Raw genomic sequence first — 20,789 nt, forward strand, 5'->3', positions numbered from 1 at the left:
TCAAGAGTATTGTAGGATTCTTTGTACAAGATCCATTTTAGAAATTTAAGACACATTACCTTTGAGAAGTCTAGAACTACAGAACCAAAATGCAGTTATCGGCCTAGATGTAGGGGTTTAGGATAACCAAGAGTTTCAAATACACACTTCAGGTCTGGTTTTTTTTCCATATTCAGTATCTTAAATATAAACAGCTGTATGAATATGGATGCATCTTTAAAAAGCCCAACATTAAAAAATTACAGTACACAGATAGTTAAGTAATTTTAATTCTTTTCTTTGAAGAACATAAAACTCCTCCCAGATTTGCTTAACTACACTTGTATTTCCGATAAATCAAAATCTATGTGGAAGAATGATTCTGCAAATTAATCCCTTAAGGCAAAAGAGCAAACAAACCATTTCATCTTTGACTTGTTTTATTTTATTAAGACAACAGCTAACTCAGAGTTAACAGTGTTGAGCACTCTCTGTTCATCATGCAAGAAGTATACTTAGTTTTAATCGTTTTCTAACTACGCTACTCAGAGACAGTATAGGATTTTTGCATTCACAGGGCAGAGCATTTATTAACTCAAGCCTTGTCTCAAGTGTGGCACAATCAGAATGTTCTGAACAGCTGGTTAGGAAGATAGCCAAGATGCAAGAAAGATGTTTGAGCCTCCTTTTCAAGGGCAGCCAACTCCTGTACCGTAGGTGCCAGAATATCCACATGGCCTTTATAAAGTCCACCTGCCAAAAGACACACAATGTAGATGATGTGTTCAAAGCCATTTTTCAGCAGAACTAATAGTGCTTAACCACAGTCATTCAAAAAGTTAAAGTAACTTAGTTACCTTGTTAAAAAAAGGCATAAACAAAACAAAACCAGGCATACACACACTCTTGTCACTTGCAACCCATAGGCTGCATGCAACAAATGCAGAAGACAGCTAAGAATGAGAAGCTCTTTATAATCTATCATTCTGTAGTTACACAGGAGACAACCACGAAACTGAGCACTGCAAGCAGGTAAGTATACCAAGGTAACTCTAGAGTAGTTCATTGCTTACCACCCAGAGCTCTTTTCTGCCCATATGTAACTTTCCCGTCAAAGTCATCCACTGGTACTTTTATGTCTGGTTCAATTTGGGCAATAGTGCAGTTTAAGTGTTCTTCAATCTCCCCCAGTAACTAAGAAAAAAAAAAAAGTTTTCAAGTACCATTATAAGTCCAAGTCTCCCTCAAACCACTGTTCTGAACAGTCACATTCAAGTGCATTTTCAACAGAACGGTACACAGAAAACAATTTGGTCACAGACACCAAAGACTAACGTGTTTTTTGTTGCTCAAACAGACAATACAAGTTCATTTCCAATGTCACTATGTTTTTACCCTACCTAGAAGCCATTACTTCACATTCTACCCTAAATTATGTGAACAAGGCTACTTCATAATAAAGAGTTCATAGACCAAGCTTATTTTACCACAGATGATGTATGATTTGCTCTTTATTATAGCAAGAAGGGAAGCACTGGTATACAAATCCCAATTAAAACCTACTCAAGTGACACTGTTTCCAGATTAGAGAAACAACAGTTTTAAGTTACCTATAGCTTTGCAACAAACTGCCTAAACAAAAGTGTGTAACTAACATCACATAACTCTTAACAGATTTTGATTAGGAAGACTACAGGAAAGCTGAAAATAGGACTCCAACAGAATTAGTTGGGAATATTAAAATAAACTTTTATAATTAAACAATTATAAAACATACAACTTGCAAAATTTTCTAATTTTTTCTTCAAATGGAATCAAAAGTTATAAGGACTCCAAAGCTAGCTTTGTATTTCAACTACACAGCTAAACAAAGAACTGTATCTCAGAGTCTTTTAGAGGAATTAGAATTTTCTGGTTACGCCAATTGTTTACCTGCATCTCATTGTACCATATGGTACAACCTCCTTCTTCCTTCAGTCTAGTATTGTAACACCCTTTTCCACGACTACTGCATACATGATACCAAACCTAGAAACAGAAGAAAACTTGTAAACTTTGTGAAATATAGTTGAGTATGTTTTTTTTGACTAATTATAGCATGAAAAAGAATTCAGGTATCTGTTTAAAATCGCTTTCAACTAAGCACAGACAAACAAGCAGTTTTTCAATGCAGGATGTTAAAGTCAAATAGCAGCTGTGGACAGAACTTCAGATTTCATCTTTGGAGTATAATTACCTTTTCTTTCTCTTTTGCCACAAGGGAGATTGCCAAACCCATCCTGAAATATTAGGGAAGAAAAGAGAGAGAAATGTATTTCAGTAACTACTGCCGACTTGTGAAACAACAACAGAAAGTATCAAGAAATCACGGTGGCTGCTCTGGACACATACATACCTCTCAGCTCTGCCCACTCTCCCAATTCGATGAACATAGTTCTGTTTTTCATCCGGGAGTGTCACATTGATAACTGTGTAAGACAGACACAACCCACAGACAACACAAGAACTTTTGTTTTAATGTATGAGCTAAGGTCAGAAACCAGACACCTAAAATAACACTTTGATTGCTGCAATTCCTCTCCTTAGCCCGAATACATACTTTGTTCTATTACAACAATTACAGGCATCATCACCTGCAATACCTTAAGGTACACTTAAGGCTTCCACTCTCAAACTGCTTTTTCCACGATTACTTTTTGGCAAGAATGGAAAACCAAATGAAGAATCCCCAACAATACAGAACATCAGCAGGTATTTGAGAAGGCATGGTGAACAACCAATTTAAAAATTGCTTAGTTTAAGCCTTTAACATCTACATCTTTTTAAATTATGCTGTAGGTGATATTTGTTTTAACTAGTGGACAAGACTGCAAAAATATTGAAGCTCTGTGCAATTCAACAGCTTAAATTTAAAGTTATATCTTACCATATGGAACGCCATGAATATCAATTCCTCTAGCAGCAACATCTGTGCAGATCAAGAAACGGACATCTCCTCTCTACAGAGACATAGTTGTAAATAAGTGTTATGCTAAATAAAGCAAACAAAATCCCAGGCAATGAAACCATAGTCCTTCGCACCTACTTCACCTTTAAGTGTCTCTGTACATTTAGGAACACTTCAAATAAAGCAAGAATAACTCGACCTATTCACATCCTTATTTCTTTCCCCAACAGTAGAAGGCAAATATAAATTGATAATGGCTTAATTAAAACCAAAGTTTAATATTAAAGTAATTTTTTTTAAATAATCAAGTAATAAAGACTTTAAAAAACAATGTAATTGCTACAGAGCTTAAAGTTAGTGGGCTTATTTGAAATAAAACCTATCTTCTCAATTCAAACTCACAAAGGTCATATTGACTGACAATACAGATTTCCATCTACAGAAACTGTGCCTCACCATTTCAGGAAGCAGGACATAGAGCATGTGAATTCAATTTATTTTAAAACAGAGAACTAGGAACAGAAATGAACAGATAAATTCCGATATTGGCAAGTGAGTAAAAAGCCTTCAAGAATCTGCTACATCACCTTAAATCTTTCCAGGTTTTGCTTTCTTTCTTGAGGTTTTCTGTCACCATGCAGACAGACACATGAGAATTGATGTCCCTTCCTATCAGGGCCTGAAAGAGTAGACATGCACGAATAACATCACCTATGACACAGAGCTACAAAGAACTTGAAAAAAAAAGTACATTTTTTTTGGGCAAAAGTCTCAACTCAGGGAAATTTCACTTATTTTATTACCAACTACTGAGACAGGCAGTGTTGGGGGACAAAAAAACAAGGCAAATAGTTAAACACCTTTCCTCCCTCCTCCCCAGAGCAGATCTGTGCAGGTATTTCTCCTCACTCCTTCCTACTCTAGATCTCCCCCTTTCTTCAAATGTGTGTCTTCACTTTTCTCCTCACAAGTCCTCTTTCACTGTTCCCGTGTTTTCTCCCACCTTTCTTCATGCATACACTTGTATACACAGATTTCTTCCCATGTTTCTTGCCCTTACCAACCATCACTTTTAATAATACATGTTTCAGCAGAGGCACCATATACTCTTCTTATTGGTTCAAATTTTGGTGCACGGTGGGTTTTTCCAGCCATTTCAGAGCTGTCGGGAACAGGTACAGGGTAGTTCATGGCCTTTTGCCACAAAGGGCACCCCTGCAGCTCCTTGCTACCAAACCCTGACTTTAATGCCCAGTCAGTATGTAAAAAAACTGAAGCACCATTTATTTTGTGTGGGGTTGTAATACTGGTGAACTCTATCATACAATTTTGGTGTTGAAATAAACAGGAAAGTGAGCAGAGTAAGGTTTACACAAAAGATATTACCTCCGCCCTGTTGGATGAAGTACTGCTCCATATTATCACAGTCTATTTTAGTCCTGCAGAAAATAATGGCTTGGTCCATCTTGTGCTCTTTGATTGCCCGAACAGTGTATTCTCCTTTTAGAATTTTAATAGCTTCAGACCACATTTCTAAATAGAAGTAAACAAGTTATTTCACTCAAATTGTTTAAAAAAGTGAAGAGTCTTTGAACTGCACAAATTTATAGTTTTCTCCAGCCTTCCAGTAGACAAACTTTTATTATCAGAGCAAGTAAGATAAGTCTTCAGTTTTTATCTCTTCCCTCCATGCTCCCCTGTTGCAGCAAGCTGATATAATACAGAAAGAACAAAACCACTCAGAAGTTCCAAGTTTTGTCTTATACACACCTGTTTTTTACAAATCTGCAAAATATATATTCAAGTCTTTCTTTCCCACTCCCCAGAAACACATTTCTCTTCATAACTATAAAAATATAGAAATAAAAATTTGGAGGAACATGACTAAAGGTCATTTACCTTTACTTCATAACATTTACAAAGGAGCATTTCAGAAGCCACTAGTTCATAACATTTACAGAGGAGCATTTCCTAAGCTATTACTTAACTAATGTTGCTGATTACCTGGAGTGTTAGCGCCAGGTCGTGTATTGTCTTTTGCATGCACTTCATCAGTCTAGGAAAAACACAAACAAAAAAGCCCCCCCCCCAAGTCATTAGTCCACACTTCACAGAGGAAACGCTTAACTCCATTAACTTACAACTAGCAAGAAATTAAAGTTTAAAAGTAATTCTTAGCATTCTGTTCTCCCACTAGAAAAGTTAATCTACCTTTAGCTAAAGAAAAGTCTTAAGTTTAAGCACAAAAAACTTGCTCATAAAAAAGGGCAATAAAATTATCATGTAGACACTGGACAGAAAACACCTTTCTACGCAAAGGGAAGAATTAAAAACACCCAAACCTGAAAAAAAAAGGTATTGTAGAACATGGCTAAATCATATAACCACAGTTGTTCCTCATCTTTTTCCCTATGCTAGGCTGAATCAGATATTAACTTAAAACCCAAGAGAAATAAAGTCATACTAAGACTTAATTAAAAGGTACTAACATACCTAACAAACAGAGGTTCAAGAAATAAGGGGTTAAGAAAACCTTTAGACTTGTAACAGCATAAGAGCTGGAAATACAGCCCAGGTTATTCAGAACTTGAAGACTAAAGACTGGAACAACAACCACAACCTTCTCACATGCAGAGGTGTCAGGTAAAATGTAGAATTTAGAGTCTCAAATGTAGTCTGATATGAAACCCATTCCTCTAAAAATTGCTCATCTCGCATTGCTTAGAGACAAAACTACCTCACAGAATGATCCACGTTGGCAGGTTTATTTCCTCCTCATCAGTCAGAAAAGAGAGGTACTAACTACAGTTAGGCCACAGACCATTAACTGTGAAATGAGTGAAAAAGCAGTGCAGTGCCATTGTTCTCTAGTACAAATCAGACTGTTACTTTATCAAGCTCTTTCTCAGTTATGTTTATAAGACTGAGCTGTTCAGAAACAGTGTCACTACATCACCAATATTATGCTGACTACCATGGAACAAACCATTTCAGATATACTAAGCTGTTCCAATAGCCAGCCAAGATCCTTCAACATTATGCCCCTGTTCTGAAGGTTAAATAAGTAAACACAGACCAACAACCTTAATTTTCACTTACTCTGATATGATTCTTGCCGAGCCTTTCCCAGAGTTTATCAGCTTTTGGATTTACAGGCACAACTACATGGTGTACAGTTTCAGGGACAGAATCTTCTCCTTTCAAATCAACCCAGGTGGGAAAATGCATGATCTTTTCAGATAGTTTTTTCACATCAAAAGAGTGGAGTGTTGCAGAGCACACAATCACCTGAGAAGAGACATATGGATACCACTGAAGACAAAGATTCTCCCAACCCAAAAAGGTGAGAGTAGAACTTGAAGAATGTTATGTAGTTGAACATCATCATGTAGCACAACAGAAAGAGTCCCTGACTGGATTTCCTCAACACAGAAACCACTCAGCTGGCAAGAGTCAAGACAAAATAATTTGCTTAACTATTCTCTTACAAAGACTCAATCACTTAATAGGAAGAAAGCAGAACTATTGAAAGCTGATGAATCAAGATTATTAGTGCATTAGAAATCATAACTTATGTAGTCACTTATTTTTCAGATATGTTTATATCTAATAATTCAAATTAAACTGAAAACTGCTAAACACTGGGCTTCAAGATCTAAAATCCTAAAAATACACATTCACAGGCAATTACTGAACCCATGAACAAGTGTTAGTTTTGGACAAGGGCTATAACAAACTCTGTTACAAAGAAGCAGACTGCATGCCAAGTAACAGTTAAAGTAGAGCACATGCCTAACAAAACCAAACCCATAAAAAGCCAACAAAACCACAAACACATTTTATACCTGAAGTCTCTTTCCATCTGAAGTTATCTGAGGAATTTGACTGTGGATCCTGTTTATGAAATCTGAGTATCCCTGGAGGAGAAGGCCATCCTATATGGGAATAAAAATAGAAGAAATAAAGCTGCATTTCTTCTTTTTCATTCCTCAGCTTGTACACTTAAGTAAGCAATACACTTGTAATCTCAAAAGGTCTTGCTTTTAATTAGCTGGACAGGTCAATGCATGGCTGGGATATTATTACTAAGGAGAAAAAGATATAGTAAAATTTGGAGTATTTTCAAGTACAGCTGCTGTGCTTCACAGTAAGATCAGCAACTTCTCCTAACTAATACCCCAAGCCATTTAATCTTTCTGAATATTCAGTTGTACTACAATAGATCAGAGAGCTGCGCTCATTTCACAGCATATTGACTGCAACATTCATTGGCTTCAAGACCTGCTGGGTTAACTAACATTCTGATCTTGTCTTTAACTAACATTCTGATCTTGTCTTTAACTAACATTCTGATCTTGTCTTTAACTAACATTCTGATCTTGTCTTTAACTAACATTCTGATCTTGTCTTTAACTAACATTCTGATCTTGTCTTTAACTAACATTCTGATCTTGTCTTTAACTAACATTCTGATCTTGTCTTTAACTAACATTCTGATCTTGTCTTTAACTAACATTCTGATCTTGTCTTTAACCTTAACATTCCCTGATCTTGTCAGACTTCACTACTTTGTGAACACAGTTTGAAATATATTTCTCTAACAGAAAATTTTCAAACAGACTTAACAGAGAGGCTACAAGGGGAAAAAGAGTATGTAGGTTACTATGGTTACAAATAACAAGAGGATTAAGCTGGAACAGTCTATAGGTAGCTAATTGTTTTTTCACTGAAATATCAAATACTGTAGAACAATGATGTTTCATTGACTCTTCCTGCAAATATCGTATTGCATTTAAGAACAGAATTTAAGCAGCACTTAGTTGTATACATACAGCTTCATCCAGAACCAGGAATCGAACTTGAGATAAATTAATCTTCCCCGTTGAGACCAGGTCATCCAGCCTTCCAGGAGTTCCAACAACAATATCCACCTATGAAATACATAAAGAGTATGAACTGGTTCCATAAGCCCCATAGAGACATTGTCAGTTTTATCCAAGTTTAACATCACGATACAATTATTGGTATAACGCCTTCTTTTCTATTACTTAGAACTTCATAAAATCCTAGAGTAATTTGGGTTGGAGGGAGCTCTGAGATCATCCGGTCTCCACTCCCCTCATCACATGCAGATAAAGGACAGTTTCCAAGTTGCTTTAGGTCGCTGCCTTATACAATTTTCATTACCTTTAAGGAGAGAGATCCTACAACCTCCCTTGGCAACCTGCATTTTCCATGGTCATTTCATTGTTCTATGAAACACTGCTTCTATGGACATTTCATTAGCAGAACCTGGGAAGTGCCCCTTCTCTCCTCCCATGCCCTGCAAGCAGTTTAACTTCGTTATCTAAAGCCAAACAGATTTGTTTTTAAATGGGGATAAAATAAATTTAACTTTTCCCACTGTGGAAAACACAAAGTCTATCAACTATAGAAATAACTTAAGATTTTGTCAGACAGAAGGGGTGCACCATTACAAATTCAGCATTCACATAAAAGTCTATTAATCTTTCAGTTCAAGTAAGCTTAAGAGAAAATTTATATTTTGGCAGCTAGAATCATTGGAAAATTTATCAAGAGCGACTTGTTCTCATTTCCAAAAGTGAGTCTTAAATAAAAAAATGACTCTGTTCTCCCTACAGGACGACTGAATTGATTGTACATTCCACGCTGCTCAAGCCAGACCAGTTCCTTCTATGTAAGACTGATCTGCAGTGTAGGTTGACCTTGATAATTGCAGACTAGTTTTATTCACATAAACATGGAACAGAAGTCAGTAGGAAAACTGTCTTGTTTGTTAAGGACAAATGGTAAAAAGTTACACCTTTATTTTAAAATTTTCAGGAGTACTGAGGCTTCAATAGAATTTGACTAAGTACTATAAGCACTTATATTGACAATTGCCATGGAAGTAGAACTGCTAGACTGCTGCAACATGAGCTTGTTATGAACTACACATTTTCTTTTTAACAGGTTTACAGGAGTTACAAGAAGCACCATTACTATTCCCTAGTAACATGATCATGAGTTATTCAGAACCCAAGCTATTAAACCATATGAAAAAAATACAACTTACTCCTTGTTCCAATACAGAGAGTTGATCTCTTGCAGCAACACCACCAATAATTAGCAGCTCCCTAAAATTGCATCAAAATATTTCACTTTTACCCATTTATTATATTCAGAAGTACATTAAACATCTTGTTGAAGACTGGTTCTTTTATTAGTAGCTGATGATTAACAGTAATTTTAGGAACAAAATAATAGGAAAAAATTAATTTTGAAAATTCATCCCATGACATGTAGTGTATTTTAATTCAAGTGAAAGATTTGTTACCGAATTGTATTTGAATTAATTACTTTATCACTGTTGTAATTAAATCCATTAACACCATTATCAATTTAGTCTCATAAAAAAATTTGTTCCTTAAGAACACCTTAAAAATAATGTTAGTTTAGTAAAGTTTGTGTTCCTGAAAGTTAGAAATGCAAATAACAATAAACCAAGTGAATCCTACATTATAGCTTTCCTCTTCCCACTGCTAATCCCCTGCAAATCTAGTAAATACTCTTGTAAATTGACTGCAGTTTAGTTTAAATTTTAGAAGCACAGTCAAAGCAGAAACAACTTTAAACCAAAGCAACTTGCAGACTATTAATTTTTCAGAATTTCATCTCCAAGATAACCTGTCCTGTAAGTACATGAACGTAAACAGAGTAGACCCTATATATAACTATTTGTTGGAGACAAAAAATACACAGAATGAGGGGGTAGAGGGAGATGGGGGCAGGAAGATGTTCAGGAGAGAAGGGCAGTAAGCAGATAATTATTGTAGTCAAAAAAAGCATATGAAGTATCACATTAATTATCACTGATAATTAAAAAAATCCCACCCACTAGATCTGTCATACCAGCAAAAGGTAGTCCACAGGTAAAACACATTAAAAAGCCCCCACTCCTAAGCGGTCTGACTGTAGATGAAAAGTCATAAGGTTGCTTGGTAGCACATTATTAGGGAGACTATTATCAGCAGCACTGCAGATTAAGGTCCATTTAGCTACAGAGTGGAACACCACCCATGCCCCCACAAAGTCACATGCATGGACAATATCATAAATGCAACTAACAGATTCACTGTTACCTTAATTTGGGATTATCAACATATTTTTTGAACTGCTTCACATTGTTCAAAGTTTGTTCTGCCAGTTCTCTTGATGGCTCTACAATCAATGCTTTTGGAGCATTTGGAAGGTTCTGTGTTTGAACCACTTGTGCATTTCCTAAGTGGAAAAAAATAGCCATTAAGACAAACTACATTCCTATCCTGGAATTTGTGACTGGAAAAAACTTGGCTTTTCTATTGATAATTGAAACAGCATAATTCTAAATTTTTCATTAAAGGGTGATATTATTGCTCACTCAGTCATTAATAGCTTCAGATTAATATTCAGAAATTACAAGTGGGTATACTGGTCATACAGGATAATTTATTTTATTGCAGAGCATAAAAACCCACACTTATTTTTAAGATAACACTGTTGAGTAACTCAGCTGAACTTCTCATTTTATCTGATGCATTTCTAAATTCAAAACCTTAAAAAGTATTAGTGGTTTAAGAGGAAGAAAATTTGGTATACTTTAAAGAAAGCACTAATATCTCTTCATTACTGCTTTATTTAAGATCTTACTGGTAGCAATCAAAGGGATCAAAAGATACTATGTAACACAATCCGAATATAGAAACAAGAGAAGCATAAAAAAATCTAACCTACCTGAATGCTGTGATTTTACAACACTACCATCAGGAGCCTTGCAAAGGCCGACATAGCCATCTTTTGGCGGAAACTTGAAATCTTCTTCACCAAAATTGAATTTCAATTCAGCATTCTAGATTTCAACAAAGTCGTATCATACAGACAGTCTCAAAAGACCATGTAAAATGAGAAACAATTCAATAGTGAGAAACTAGCTAGACGAGGAAGAGGGGAAGGGTCTTTTTCTTCCCATCTTACACATTCCTCTCCCCCAAGTTGTCAGAGAAATCCTGCTAGAACTTAAAAAAAATCCAAACAAGGAAGAAAAAAAAAAAAGCCAACAGAAACAAAGCATTTTTTCTAAACCTGTACATTTCTCTAACTACTTACACATTTTGCTAAAATCTTTACTTCTCGAGAGATCAACCCAGAAAGACTAACTCCAGAAAGACATACTACTACATTACTGTAATGTTAGGAGTTCAGAAGAAGTGAAACAGGAATTCTGGTATTTTCAAGCTAATTGCTTATATCTGTTGAATCATAGTATATCAAAGTTTAATACACACAAGATAGCAGTGGTATTAGGAATTAGTTATCCGTGCTTTTACCCTTATATTCAAGTATTAAAATTTTAATTTAAATATTTAACTTAAATGGTACTCAAAGCTAACACACATTGTTGAGACCACTTTAGTAGTGAATACTGGTAGACCAAAGAAAACTAAGCACAACTACAGTAACTGCAGGTGGCTATGTGAATTTTACACCTAAGTAGTTTGTTATTAAACGCAGAACAATTGTAATGATCTTGGAGATCTGTGATATTCCTAAATTACCTTCAGTACACAAGCTGCAAAAAGTGCTTGGTTCTTTATGTGCGGTGGGATTTCAAACGCAAGGCCGAGGTCCTTTCCTGAAAGTAGGGTTAGTTCAGTCAGACTCTGCATGTGTGCGCATGTCTCTCCCTGCCCCTCACCCAATAAAAGGATCCCAATAAAATTTCAAAGAAAGTGAATAAAACTTACCATTTTTGGAGAATTTTATTTGTCCTTTATCTGTGTCTAGATAACATCCAATTGTATCATGCATAGTGAATTCCTGTAAAAAAGAATAGTTGTGAAGCTAAGAGATTTTAGTGTTCAGTGCATTAGGAAGACTTTAGTGCTTACATTCTGTCAACTTTTAGTTTTCCCACTTCTCTCTATTAAATGCTGATTCTTGAGAGAAGCAAGTTCAATTTATTCCAGTAAGACCACTGTAAATAGTTTGCACATTTTTATTTGGTTACAGATCTTCAGTAAATGGCCCAATTGATCTTAGATATTTAGACACTTATTACTGCTTTAAATTTATTTTAAAAACCAAACACACTGACAATGATACATTTAAGTCCTTTACCTGGAAGTATTCTGCATTATAGAAAAGTGAATTAGTCATGTATTTATTAGTCAATGTGAATCTAAGCTTAGAGCACCGATCATGGCACCTATATTTTGACTATACAAAAAGACTAACTCTCGAAGGTACTGCTATATGCATGCTATGTATACTTAAATATATCATTTAAATATCTTGAAATCTGTTAATTGTAAAGGTATTCAATAAAATCTATATATCATGAAGTGTTTCACTACTAGAAGAGCTACAAGAGTCCTAAAAGTTGCAAGTCTCATGGCACTGAGTTCATTAATACCACAAAAAGACTTGAGTTTCTGCTGTAATATTCATATTTATATAAATTATCCTTAAACATCTGAACTCAACTGGCATACTATACAAAAAACACCACAGATATTCCCAGTAGACACTGCAGAAGTGTACATTAAGGTACGGGTAAACCCAACTCAATAGCCAGAAGTAGCGCACCACTACGTCTTACTAGCATTTTGTCATGCATTTTGACATATCAGTTACACAATTAGTTCGACTTTAACTACTAGTAAACAGAATATGATGCCCTCACTTGGACATTCACCAAGGTATACAGATGAGTTGCTTTGTTCAAAATAAAACTGAAATAAGTCAAGACATAAATCCCAGAGATTAGTTAAACTCTAACCTATAACACACAGAAAAGTTTTAACTTTTACATAAGCATCAATATATTTGTAGTCTAGCCACAATCATAAGTCTCAAGTTGATAATTGCTTTTGTCAAATCTGTTAATAAGCTTTTATCGAAAAAACGATTCAATGCTTCATTGTACTTTTGCAAGTGAACCTCCTTTAGAATTTAGCACTATTACAAAAGACAGTTGGTTGTTACAGCACAAAACCAATGCCAAACTTTTAATAATGTTTCTACCAAACACAATTCAAGCTTACCTCCCCATAGCTGTCAAATTGCTTGTTGTGAGACTTCTTACCAGTGCCACCAAAGCCAAAGCCAAATTTATCGGTGCCTGAAGACAAAACAAAGTACAGACTTTTATCTTTTGGATGACAGCTTATGCTTTTTTCTCTTTGTTTCAGCAACTGAAATCTCTGACGCTACCACGTGAACAAATAATACACACTGCTAACTACAGAATTCTGGTTTTGACGTATACCAAACCAGTATTTTTTTGTACCAGTACATTTATTGATTTCACTAGTCTCCAGTCATCTTCATTAAAAAAACCAAAATGGAAATAAAAGGCAGAAAGTCACAGAAGGCAAGAAATACTGACACCACCTAAGCAGATTTCCTCTTAGAGGAAGAAAAACATTTGTATAAAAAGTTTTCAACTCCCTGGTATCGGTATCCTTCCCAAGGAGTCCATTCTCTCCAACATTAGAACAGGACTTCAGCCATTCTATGTGAATATGAAAACTGTCTGTGTGATTCTTTTGAAGGAAACTCACCCAAATCTAGTGAAGCCTGCATAGTTGACCAACCGACTCTGCACAAGCCTTGGTCATGACAGGAAACTTCATAGTAGTATTTCCCTTTAAAAGAAAAAGAAAGGTTCTAAAACAACATCCAAATTCATCAAGGTGGTTCAGTCTGGCTACTTCCAAGCCCATGCAAGTCTAACATTCCCACCTCTGCTGAAAGTGTCAACCCCTATTGTGTTTGAGTGAAACGTTTCTGTAGGTACCTGTGTATGGAAGGAAGAAACCAGCAGGCAAAAGAGACAAAGCACACACTGAGAGGTAGCATGTGAAAGGCTCCAAAGGAACGATAAGCAAGAGAGAACAGTGGTTCTATTGAATCCATGAGAACTGATAAACTCCGAACACCAGCTTCTGTCAAATCAGTACCAGACCAGCAGCACGCACTAGCATCAACAACTGCCAGTGCACCCTGAAGCACACCCAACTGGCTGCTTTCTACAGACAATCCAATTAACAGACAGACTGTCCAATTATCTGCACACCTGATGAAATGAGACTGTTCCAGGGTCTTTCTCAACACCCCACCAGAACCACTGTAGTATCAGAATGATTCTGCTTCTGAGTCAAGTGTTGGGATTGGCCTCCCAACTGTTGCTGCAACCACAGAACCATGAAACTTTTACACGCACATGTCTGTGTGAAGTGTGTAAGGAAACAACTGAAAGTACAGTGTGCATAGCTATTTCCTAATAGTAACAGTTTAATAAAATGCATTCTGATGAATATTAGTTACGATTCTCCCTCCTCTTACTCAGTCTCCCATCAGGGAAAAGGTAACTTACAATACAGGGAGAAGAAAGCAGAGGTACTGGTCACTTCAAAATCTTCAGCTAGCAGTACATTTGTTCGGATGGACAGTAAATTTTAGATGCAACCATCAACATTAACAATGGGTGATAAGCAGGCACTTCAGCTGAATCTTTTCTAGAAGAGTCCCCAAACCACAGTTTTATATCTACCTTTAGTCACGCCTCTAGTTGCTCTGCATCCATGCCATTCTTTAATCTCTCTGCTTTGACAACACAAACCATCTGATCCAATTGCTGAAAATTACAAGACAGTTTTAGTTAAAGAAATTGCCTCTCTAACTGCTTTTAAAAGAAAATTTCATGCATGCTTTCCTCTAGTTAATTCTTTTTTACCAAGTGAACATTTAAGACAACTCACCAAAAGCTGATCCTCTATCGTATGGGTTCATTTGCCATTTATTGAGCACTAAGTTTGAAAGACAGAAACAGAAAAAGCAATAAATCAAAAGGCAAGCCTGGAAAACTCAAATTAGAAGTTCACGGTGTTTGGCTTAACTTTCTGAGTAAACATCTTTGTTCCAATGCAATTCACAGGAAGTCAAGATGAAGGTCTACAACTAAAAGGAGGGGCAAAATCTATTCTATGGAAGTTTACATTATTCTACTAAGGAGAGCACAGATTAAGTTACTTAAAAACAGAACAGAAAACATTGAAGACTTTTATAAAATAAGCCAGATATCCCACATAATCACAAACAAATTCAGCTAGAAAATATCCAAAACTACATGAAGAGCAATCAATTTGGATGCATTATTTGCCATTTCTGTTCAAAGCTTACATTAAGATATCTTTTCAGGGCATCAGTTAAAATGTCATTACTAAAGAGGTAAGAAATGTGCATATAAAATTTCTGATTTCATCTTTCATATGCTCAATAACATGTAATAAAGTCTATACACTGTCACTCACATAAAACCCAGTCTATATATACCACAGACTGGACACAGTTATTAGCTTTACAGTTGCAAGTTTATTAAAATGAATGTTTAACAAACCCTCAGACACTGAGGATATGATCATGGTTACAAGCCACTGTATATCACTGAATTCTGGCCCTGTGCATTTCCTGCTCAGTTCAACATTTACCAGTACAAACGCAGCAACTCAAGATGTTGTTATTCACTTCCAAACCTAGCTAGGGGCTGAAAGGAAAGCAACAGCTCTAGTCAGCACAGGAGAACTGAAAGACTATACAGTGCTACCTCAGTCACACAAAAATAAGTTTGAGCCTAGAAGAGCCTTCTGCTTAAGCCCACTTAAGAGGTCCAAACCAACTGTGTGGTGTCATAGCTGGTGCCTCCTCTATTCCTGCATCAGAAAGATTTTTTTAACTCCTTTTAAGTTGGACATTACCAGCACTCCACATCTCGCAAGGTACTGAATTAGTCTGGCAAGGCAGTAAACTTGTATGGCTTTCAGAAGAACACTGAAAAGCAAGTTGTGGATCAGCCAGGTTTAAAATGAAGGCAAGAGCATTATTAAGAGACTGCAGTCCAATGCACACCAGTTCTTTCCATGATTCCACCAGTAAATTTATATTCACTATTTAATAAAATCCTGAGTGATGATTCTCTACTTACCTTAGCCAAAATCAAGGAAAAAATACTTATCTAATGGCAAGTTAGCTTAACTTCACTTTGGAAGGTGGCAAAATCAACATTAGTTAGTGTTCCAAACTTAAGGAGTCAGACATATAAAAACTTACCTGCCCCACCAGTTTTAATAGTGGCTTTCCCTTTCTTGCCTTCCATTTGGTCCTTCAGTGTTTCATAAACAATCTGGATAACTGGAATGCTAAAAGCCTAAAATGAAAAGTTATTTTCATTCCACAATTTATACAGTTACTTCCAGCCTGGTTTTCAGGTATAATACTCAGGACCAGGAACACTTAAAAACATTCCTACATGTCTCTTGGTATAGACTATTAGTAATAATGCATACATATTCTCTCTGTATATCTGCCTACACACCACCTCTACCACTTAAGACTTATTTTCTGCTTATTTAAATTTGATTACTTACACCAGTTTTTCCACTTCCAGTTTCAGCAGCCTATAAGGAGAAAAATCAGAGTTTATAATAACCAGGATGGTAAGGAGAGTTCTAGAATTCTATTTTAATAAATTTACTTTTTAGCAAGCGTTACTTTGGTCACAGAATCAAGAACACAGAGATCCACAAAAGACACGATGAACAAGGCACACCAGTCTGGTGCCTTCAAGGTTATTGACACTGCAGCATTGGCTTAGGCAGTATCAGTCATGTTCCGTACAGATCTATGTCAGGTATTTACAGCCAAAAGGAGAGCAGATGAAATCAGATAGATCTCATCCATGTGGCAGTGTCTGTCAAGTAGTTAAAAAAACGAAGCCTGAAGAGAACAAATTCTATCTGCAAGAACAGCTGGAAACATACAAGGAACTCACAGAGGGTTTTAGCTGAAGAGTATAGTTCCTACTGAAGAGGGACAGGAGAGCAAGTCTAACCACAGAACCTTCTGGAAAGAATGAAATTGACCCCACAAACAACAATTAAAAGACACAGGATTTCTGTGAATAGGCCTATCCTGAATACATACCATAAGTACATCACCACCTCCCAGGATCAGTGGGATGGATTCTGCTTGGATATCTGTAGGAAGACTAGAGGAGGAACATATGAGCACAAGTCAATGTTGTGAGTAGAAAAAGAGATTTTTGCTTACATAGGAATTCAGATAAACCATGTGCAAGGTATAGCAGGTAAATGTTATTCCTCCTGGTTTGCAGCTAAGGAACTGAAAAAGATTCCATTTACAAGGATAGAAAAGGAGATGGACCTTGACAGAAGTGTCTAGTGGATGCAATGGATTCAGCTGCACCCTGACAAGAGGGCTACATCTCACATCACTATGCTAAACTATAAAAGAAACAGATTAACTATACATTCCTTTTCTTGCTTTCTTTAAAAGATTTTCCCTTTAAAGCCACTTACGCAGCCCATACTGATAACATTCTGAATGACAATTCAAAACCAAGGTGAAAGAATTTGGCCAAGTAAGTAACCAAAACCAGGAATAATGACTTTTTTAGAAGACTGACACACAAGCATTCTGAAGAACACAAAATTACACCAGTCTGGAAAACATCTACTAAACTAGCACCAATTATGTATGTGACAGTTTCATCCAGTAATCCCATGATACATAATAAATAAATCAGAGGCACAGAGGCTTTTATCAAACAAAACAACTGAAATACAAGCAGTCATGCTTTGCTTGTTCAAGTTTAAATGTTACCACTGCAGTCACAATTTCTGTTCTTCAGTCTTTCACACTAAAGAGAACTGCATCAGATGTAATGACAGAAGAAAACCCATATCCACTTTGTTTTAACGTGGCAATGGAGGTATCTTAAGAAGCATGCCATACATTGCTAAAGGGCAAGTTAGAATTTGCCAGGCCCAAAGCCACTCCTACTTACAGCCAGTCCATCTCCTCCACCGCTTGAGCTATCTCAGGCATAACACCCATTTCTGTAAGACAAGAAAAAAAGGAACAAGCAGGGTTATTTAACTCAACATAGCCCAAAAGATAGCCAAGTGTCAACACTTCCAGCTACAGACAAAAAAAAAAAGTGATTAGTTTACTATTATAATACATTATATATATACTTTATAATTTGCTAAACTATACCACCAAGCAGAGATTCTCCTATAAAACCCTATTATTACCCACTGCAATATACAGAAAAATCATGATAAACCTCCTGTTCTTGAAACCAGTCAGACTGAGGAACGAGCCTGCCTTTTCAGCAGTTCCTTTGTCAGACCCACATATGGAGTAAAACACGCGAACCCATTTCGATAACCACTCCCGACAACTTGCAGAACCCCGACGAGCCGGGGAGAGGCACCTACATCCACACAGGCCTCTCGACCTCCAGCCTTATACGTGTTCAACCACACAGTACCGCGGGCCCGCACGGAGGGCGGCCCGGGGAGCCGCAGAGAGACCGGGAGCCTGCGGGTAGAAGCGAGACCATCCCGCAGCACCGACACCCCTCAGAGCCCCGCGCCACGTACCCGAGAACGCCGCCATCTTCGAGCCGGAACACGCCAAACACCTCAAGGCGCAGGCGCACGGCCCGGCGCCGCTTTATGGGGCCGGGTGGGCGCAGGAGGCGCCGCGCGGCGCGTTCCGCCCGGGCCCCGGCCCTGCGCACCCCTCGGGTGTTTGGTTCGCAGAAGTACCTTCGCACACAAACACGCCGAGTTATTTTTTTAGGCACACGCTAATGAGGATACATTGTTCTCTATTTTTTATCCAAATGCTCCAGTTACCCCAAATTCTGCACAATCTTGTTCTAGGATAACTCCTAGTGAGTTAATCTTTGGGGTGAATCTTTGGGGTGTTATTATAAAAACAAAATTGGATTGCAAGTGAAAAAAATGGAGCTTCTACAGTTAGACCACGGGTCAATGGTGCGTTTGTCTTTTAAGTGGAAAGCACAGTATAAACATTAGGAAGAAGTTCTTTACAGATTGCTTGGGCATTGGAATGGGCTGCCAGGACGGTGGTGGAGTCACAGTCCCTGGAGATGTTTAAGAAAAGACTGGATGTGGCACTTGGTGCCACCGTCTAGTAGGCAAGGTGGTGTTAGGTCAAAGGTTGGACTCAATGATCTCAGAGGTCTTTTCCAATCTAGTTGATTCTGTGATTTTGTAAACTATTGCCTACTGTTTTCCATTGTGAAATACAACTTCAAGCTTTTCTAGGCAGCACTGAAACACAGACATATATGGTTCAAAGGCCAAATAAACACCAAGCATCTCTGACAATGTAGTTCTCTCAACTACTGTGTTACAAATTGAGTAATGGTTTTGTCCCGGAGGCTTGTTTCAAGACCTTTTTTAAAACTTACTGAGCCCTACTGACTGCTAACTTACACTGTAGAAACAGGTATCATGCAGAGAAAAATACAGCAGATATATTATACCTTTAGTACCAGGCTGTTTCTCGTATATTAATAATTTCCTTTGGTAGTAACTTCCTTTGATGTGCTTCCCTTCTTTCAGTATTATTCACTATATCTGTCAATCATTATTTTGCATGCTTTCAGATAAATGACAAAACTAATAATTTTTTACAGACACAGATATGAATAATGTACAGATTCAACCATGATTCTGAGAAAACCTGTTTGTAGGCAGAACTTGATATCAATACATAGTGCTGCTTGTTGGTGTGGAATGTGGAGTGTAATTTATGATAAATTGTCCATAATTCTTTGAAACTTATGAACACCATGGTATACTATTTATCGTTGCTGTACAAGCTACATTGTCAAATACAGTTAAAGAAGTGTTAAGTAAAGAGACAGTCAAAAGGCATTTTTTTCTCAGCAGTTGTTTCTTCTTGAAGTATTTCCCAGGTATCCAAGAGAGCTTTCATATTGCCCTGAATCCCTAGTTTGAGAATTTAAATTTTAGTTTAACCTAATTCTAGGCGACACAGTTGTCTACAAGAAAACACGTACTAGACTCAAGCAAAAATTAGAGTACAGGAGCAGAGGTGGCCGGGTGTGAGGTAATTTTATTTCTATTTTACAAATAATGAATTTGCAGGACAGAGACTGAAACCTCAGTTCTTACATAATTATTTCAAAGAATCACAGAATCAATTAAGTTGGAAAAGACCTCTGAGATCATTGTGTCCAACGTATGACCAAACATCACCATGTCAACTAGACCATGGCACCAAGTGCCACATCCAGTCTCTCCTTAAACACCTCCAGGGACGGTGACTCCACCACCTCCCTGGGCAGCCCATTTCTGCCTAATTCTGTCTAACCACCCTTTCTGTGAAGAATTTCTTCCTAATGTCCAGTCTAAACCTCCCCTGGTTCAGCTTGAGGCTGTGCCCTGTTGTCCTGTTGCTGGTTGCCTGGGAGAAGAGACAGATCCCCACCTGGCTACAACCTCCTTTCAGGTAGTTGTGGAGAGTGATGAGGTCTCCCCTGAGCCTCCTCTTCTCCAGGCTAAACACCCCAAGCTCCCTTAGCTGCTAGTCATAGGATTGTGCTCCAGACCCTTCACCAGCCCCACTGACCTCCTCTGGACTCACTCCATCACCTTAATGTCCTTTTGGAAGTGAGGGGCCCACAACTTATAAACAGGCTCATTTTATCTGCTCGGCAGAGCTGAACCCTATGAGTCCTACACAGCACCACTGGAAGAAGAATTTGTGAGAAATACACCTTTGCTTTTTTTCTCCCCCATTTTCTTTAATTATCCAGTATGGGTTTAATTAATACGCTCAGGCCTCACCCACATCAGGCATTCCCTATCCCGAGCGCCCTCACTCGCTCCCGGGGCCGGCGCCGCAAGAGTTAACGCGGAGCCGTTTGGCCCCCGCCGGGCGCCGTCGAGGCGGCGACGCG

General features: G+C 37.5%; 1 protein-coding gene across 2 annotated transcripts; it reads right to left on the minus strand.

Annotated features, from left to right (window-relative positions):
* Window positions 1–401: 401 nt before the first annotated feature.
* On the minus strand, window positions 402–20,704 carry DDX1 (DEAD-box helicase 1). Of its 2 annotated transcripts, none has more exons than XM_039380077.1 (26): window positions 20,677–20,704; window positions 17,832–17,883; window positions 16,949–17,012; window positions 16,393–16,422; window positions 16,076–16,172; window positions 14,728–14,775; window positions 14,520–14,603; window positions 13,528–13,611; window positions 13,009–13,085; window positions 11,710–11,782; window positions 11,521–11,597; window positions 10,700–10,814; window positions 10,069–10,207; window positions 9,003–9,063; window positions 7,759–7,857; window positions 6,772–6,861; window positions 6,026–6,214; window positions 4,931–4,982; window positions 4,313–4,459; window positions 3,514–3,605; window positions 2,906–2,978; window positions 2,375–2,447; window positions 2,216–2,258; window positions 1,912–2,007; window positions 1,053–1,173; window positions 402–732 (listed from the first exon to the last, which is right to left on the minus strand). In XM_039380077.1, exons 1-26 carry the CDS (start codon window positions 20,687–20,689, stop codon window positions 602–604), a joined length of 2,220 nt encoding a protein of 739 aa, XP_039236011.1. In that variant the 5' UTR covers window positions 20,690–20,704; the 3' UTR covers window positions 402–601. The 2 variants fall into 2 exon arrangements, with proteins under 2 accessions (XP_039236011.1, XP_027606556.1); XM_027750755.2 differs by lacking the exon at window positions 20,677–20,704 and adding an exon at window positions 18,433–18,466.
* Window positions 20,705–20,789: the final 85 nt, after the last annotated feature.

The sequence above is a fragment of the Pipra filicauda genome, unplaced genomic scaffold, assembly GCF_003945595.2.
Source record: "Pipra filicauda isolate LSUMZ 115617 unplaced genomic scaffold, ASM394559v2 scaffold184_size3518187_pilon, whole genome shotgun sequence".
Taxonomy (NCBI): Eukaryota; Metazoa; Chordata; class Aves; order Passeriformes; family Pipridae; genus Pipra; species Pipra filicauda.